Source organism: Aegilops tauschii, chromosome 3 (genome assembly GCF_002575655.3).
Source record: "Aegilops tauschii subsp. strangulata cultivar AL8/78 chromosome 3, Aet v6.0, whole genome shotgun sequence".
Taxonomy (NCBI): Eukaryota; Viridiplantae; Streptophyta; class Magnoliopsida; order Poales; family Poaceae; genus Aegilops; species Aegilops tauschii.
This window is the reverse complement of record NC_053037.3, coordinates 466,019,287-466,023,737: the sequence shown is the minus strand read 5'-3', so window position 1 is coordinate 466,023,737 and position 4,451 is coordinate 466,019,287. Positions and strand designations below refer to the sequence as shown.

Genomic DNA, 4,451 nt, shown 5'->3' with positions numbered 1-4,451 from the left:
TCTCGATTTTGCCCGACTTCAACGAGGGAGAGGCAATGATGATGCTGCGCCTTCGGCTCGCTTCAATGCTTGTAATTGTTATTAGATGGTCTACATATTTGAATGTAATCTTTATTATTTCTGGTGTTCATTCTACCATCCAAAATGAATAGATGAAAAGTTTCTCCAAAGATTTTTTTTGAGACACAAGTTTCTCGAAAGATAAATGAGCAGCTTATTTTCTGGGCCGCCTAGGATATCAGCCATGGGACATTTGACGGCCTGCCAGTTCAGGCCCAAGGAAAGCCCGGCCGGCGAGCCACACAAAATTCCTAGCCTCCTGCTGCGGTCGTCGTCGAGTCCTTCCTTCTTCCCCGCGGAGGACGGAGCAGAGCAGAGCGACGCAGCGAGCACAGCCGCCATGGACCGCGTGCAGCTCGTGCTCCTGGGCCTCCCCATCCTCCTCTTCTGCTCCGACGTCGTCACGCTCTTCGCGCCGCAGCCGCCGGCGGCCCCCAAGCCCCACCGCCATCCCCAGGCGGCCTCCGGCGCCTTCCAGCCTGGCGACTCCTCCCCCGACGCCGCCGATTCCGCGCAGTTGACGGTAAGTCTAGTCTTCTCCTGGATCCAGTGCCAGTTCGGTTCCCGATCTGACTGAAGCGGGACGATCTCATCTGCCTTTTCGTAGGAGGCGCAGGTGGATGGACCAGGCTCCGGCACCACCGTCGAGCTGAAGTTCTGCGCATCCTGCTCCTACAAGTAAATACACACACACTCTTGCTTCGGTGATAAATTCAGAGATCAAATCCAAGATATTTTGTTAGATTTATTTACCGTAACTGATGGTTGTGGTACACACTGTGGCCATTGACCATATACTGAAACCTAACGTTTCATAACTAATAATGTCCAAATTGTGAGGCCCCAAAGTAAATGTGTGTAATTTGGTTAGTGTAGAACACCCATCACATGACAGCCAGTCAACTGAGCTCCACTTTGCTCGACTGATGTTGAGAGCTCAGATCTCAAAACTCCGTAATGATGGGAACTGGCTACAATTATCACACCTAAGCAATATGACAGATCTTCAGAATTGAGATCAATATATAGCTGAAATTGCTCACTAGATATTCTGCAGCGTTTGCCTATTTCCTAACTGCACGATTGTAGTCCCTAATCTCATCTATTGCATGATGGAATAGTTGCATCCGCTTTGCTATTCTATACCAGCGTCTACGTGGACATCCTCCAACATACTCCGGCCTTCGGTTTTTTGGGCTTTCAGCTGCCTGTGGTACCCCAACCTATCTGCCAGTGCCAATCAACAAGCTCTTGCATCAATCCACCGCTTGTGTCTTCCTTGGTTATCCTTCCTCGCACAAAGGCTGTCACTGCCTCGACCTCTCTATTTCATCTCGCCATTATTTCTCGGCGCGTCTACACTGATGAGTCTATTTTCTTTTATGCTACCACCCTCGATCTCCACCGACACGAGCGAGTTGCTCTACTTTCTTGTAGACTTTATCAGCACCACTATTTCCGGCCCTCTTGTGCCCTCCTTGATGACTGCGGCTGGCTCCTCCTCCAGATGCCCCACTCCCCCCCCCCCCCCCCCCCCCCCCCCCCCCACACACACAGAAGCAGCTGCGCCGGGCCACCTCCCCCTTGCCCGCACCATATCTGCTCCTGCCACTGCTGTTCCTGTCGCTTGCTCTGTTCCTGGTCTTCACTACATGCTCATCTGCGCCGTTGTGTCCACCTCTACCCTTCTCTTCCATTCACTCGAACTACCATAGCGCTCTCCTTGATCCTCTCTGGAAAGAGGCTATGCTTGCAGAGCTCTGTGCTATTCTTGACAACGATAAGTGGACACTAGTTTCTCCTCCGGCTGGCACCAGCCTAGTAAGTGGGTGTGTAAACACATATTCCATTCAGACTGCTCTCTCATCCACTACAAGGCTTGTTGGCTCATTCATGGCTACTCCCAGCAGCCCGCCATCTATTATGGCGAGTCCTTCTGCCCCGTCATTGAACTGTCTACCATACATGTCATGATGGGATAGGTTAGTGAATACTTTGAAATAACTGAATAATTAGTGTCTGGGGAAAACAACTTTATTGTATTTTCAACTGGAGTGGAGAAGTTTGATGGATGACTTTTCGGGACCGTGCTCACTTTTGCACTTAAGTTTGGCCAAAACTAAGATATTTTGAAGATCATCTCTATTTGGTGTTTTGACTTTCAAATGAGCGATAAGGGCCTGGAGATTACTGCCTTTACATGTGTTGCATGTGTGTTTTAAGCGAATAAATAATGTTGAGAGAGAGTACTGCCCATGGAGTTTGAGAAACTAGTTATCCTGTTTACTTTGTATGTATACCAATTTTTCCATGTCCACAGATACACAGTTTAATTATTAAGACAGAATGCAAATTTTTGTCCCATTCATTCGTACTGTTTGGTACCTTGTGAACTTCATATATGTAAAAATTGCAACTTATCAGCATAATCTATCCACTTCAGAATGCTTCCAACTCCTTCCTGACCTTATGTGCAGCCATTTATGCTGCTGGGTCATTATATGCTTTGCAAGGCAGATAAAACAGTAAATCAGTTCCACGACTATTTGTTTGAGAGAAGCAAAAAGATGAAACAAGAACTATATAAATTTGTGGATTATATCCAAAAAATGATTAGAGGTGACTTGCATAATATTTCTTTCTGGTCTCCTAATCAGCTAATCACAGCTTGTATGTAACTAAAAAGAAATGCAATTAAGATCTGCAATGCCTATGCTGGATGTATATTCTTTAGACCTTACAAATGAAGCTAAACCAACGGTTGTTTCTGTATATGTTGGAGCAAAAGGTTCTTATCCACATGGTTTAATGAAAATCCTACAGAGTAAAGTCTTTATATTTCGTTTATGATGTCTATGTAGTCCCTTTAGCATAATACTTTGTTTTTCTGGATCTCTGTTATTATGTTATGTTACGGAGGGAGTATTTGTGAAATTGTCTTGTGGTCTCTGTTATGAATTAGTATGCAGACTACGGTATAATTTCAAACTAAATTCTGCAGGGGAAATGCGATGACCATGAAGCGCATGCTGGATACCTCATTTCCTGGGATTCATGTCGTCTTGGAAAACTACCCTCCACCCTTCCCAAAACGCGCCCTCGGCAAAATGGTGCCTTTTGTTCAAGTTGGAGCGATAGCAACATTAATGGCTGGTGATCAGATTTTCCCTAGATTTGGAATGGTACCACCTCCGTGGTACTATTCACTGCGTGCTAATAGGTTTGGAACCATGGCATCAGTGTGGATGTTTGGCAATTTTGCTCAGTCTCTTCTACAAAGTTCTGGCGCCTTTGAAGTTTACTGCAATGGACAACTGGTATGTTTCTATGATACACCCTTTGTTGCACTTCATTGCCCTGCATTATAAAATTGTGCGTTACGGTTACGGTGTAGTGATACAATAAATCAAGCGATCATATTAGATTATTAGGTTAGTTGCTACTGGAACGCTGAGCCGAGAATGAACTAAGTAGTGGGATCATCTAGTCAGTAATATTCATATACCAGACTGCTTTAGAATAAGTGATTGCTTGTATTCCCTAAAAGTGGACCGGAATGGTACTTGTAACCTGAATGTAAAAATCTTTCTCAGGATTATATTTTACCTATGCTTAATGTGTTGGTATTTCCAGGTTTTTTAGAGCTGATATTCTTGTGATAGCCCCTCTGGATCCATTACGCTAATCCTAGTGAACATCTTTTCACATTTTCAGGTCTTCTCAAAATTATCTGAGCAGAGGTTTCCTAGTGAGTTCGAGCTACGGGAGCTCATTGGCAACAGATTGTCAGATTCTCAAATTGGGAAAAATCTGGAAAAAGATCTTGTATTAGACGATGATGTCGAGAGCACCCACGACCATTTATCTGTATCCACATAGACAGAACCAGTTGAAAGTTCCACGTTTAACGGTCAAATCACATGCCTATGTCTTTGATCTTTTTGGACACATGACCTTTTCTGTTTGTAAATAACATTTTAGGGTGTTTTACCATGATATGACTGTAAGACTATTACAGATTATTGTAGCTACATGATTTGCTTAAAAGTGGAAACTAATTTCAGCTCCTGGTCTCTAGCACAAAACCTTCAGTATTTGTTCCCCTGAGTGTGATGTTTGATTCCAGACTTCAAGTTGATAAGATGTTGCGCTAATGCGGCGATTGATCTGTAATATAAGATGTTTATTTATCACTATAAAGTAGTCATCTAAAAGATCTTATATTACTTACAGAGGGAGTACAACTCTATTTTGATATGCAAGAGTATATATGTATCACGAGCGTTCATTCTTTATTTTTGCGGGAATCACAAGCATTCATTCAAATATTCATGCACATGAAGGCTGAAAACAGAGAAACCCCCCTTGTTCTTATTACTCTTGTCAAACGT

General features: G+C 43.8%; 1 protein-coding gene across 2 annotated transcripts; it reads left to right on the top strand.

Moving 5' to 3' along the window:
- The first annotated feature begins 285 nt into the window (after positions 1-285).
- Positions 286-4,145, top strand: LOC109780317 (selT-like protein). Of its 2 annotated transcripts, none has more exons than XM_020338909.4 (4): positions 286-583; positions 668-738; positions 3,062-3,377; positions 3,775-4,145. In XM_020338909.4, exons 1-4 carry the CDS (start codon positions 401-403, stop codon positions 3,937-3,939), a joined length of 735 nt encoding a protein of 244 aa, XP_020194498.3. In that variant the 5' UTR covers positions 286-400; the 3' UTR covers positions 3,940-4,145. The 2 variants fall into 2 exon arrangements, with proteins under 2 accessions (XP_020194498.3, XP_020194499.3); XM_020338910.4 differs by having other exon boundaries at positions 296-583; positions 677-738.
- The last annotated feature ends 306 nt before the right edge of the window (positions 4,146-4,451 follow it).

Bases quoted from the DNA above. Each gene is read 5' to 3' on its own strand.
- LOC109780317 (XM_020338909.4), top strand. From the start codon at position 401: ATGGACCGCGTGCAGCTCGTGCTCCTGGGCCTCCCCATCCTCCTCTTC. The intron at 739-3,061 runs GTAAATACACAC...TAAATTCTGCAG, and splicing joins TGCGCATCCTGCTCCTACAA to GGGAAATGCGATGACCATGA. The intron at 3,378-3,774 runs GTATGTTTCTAT...TCACATTTTCAG, and splicing joins TTTACTGCAATGGACAACTG to GTCTTCTCAAAATTATCTGA.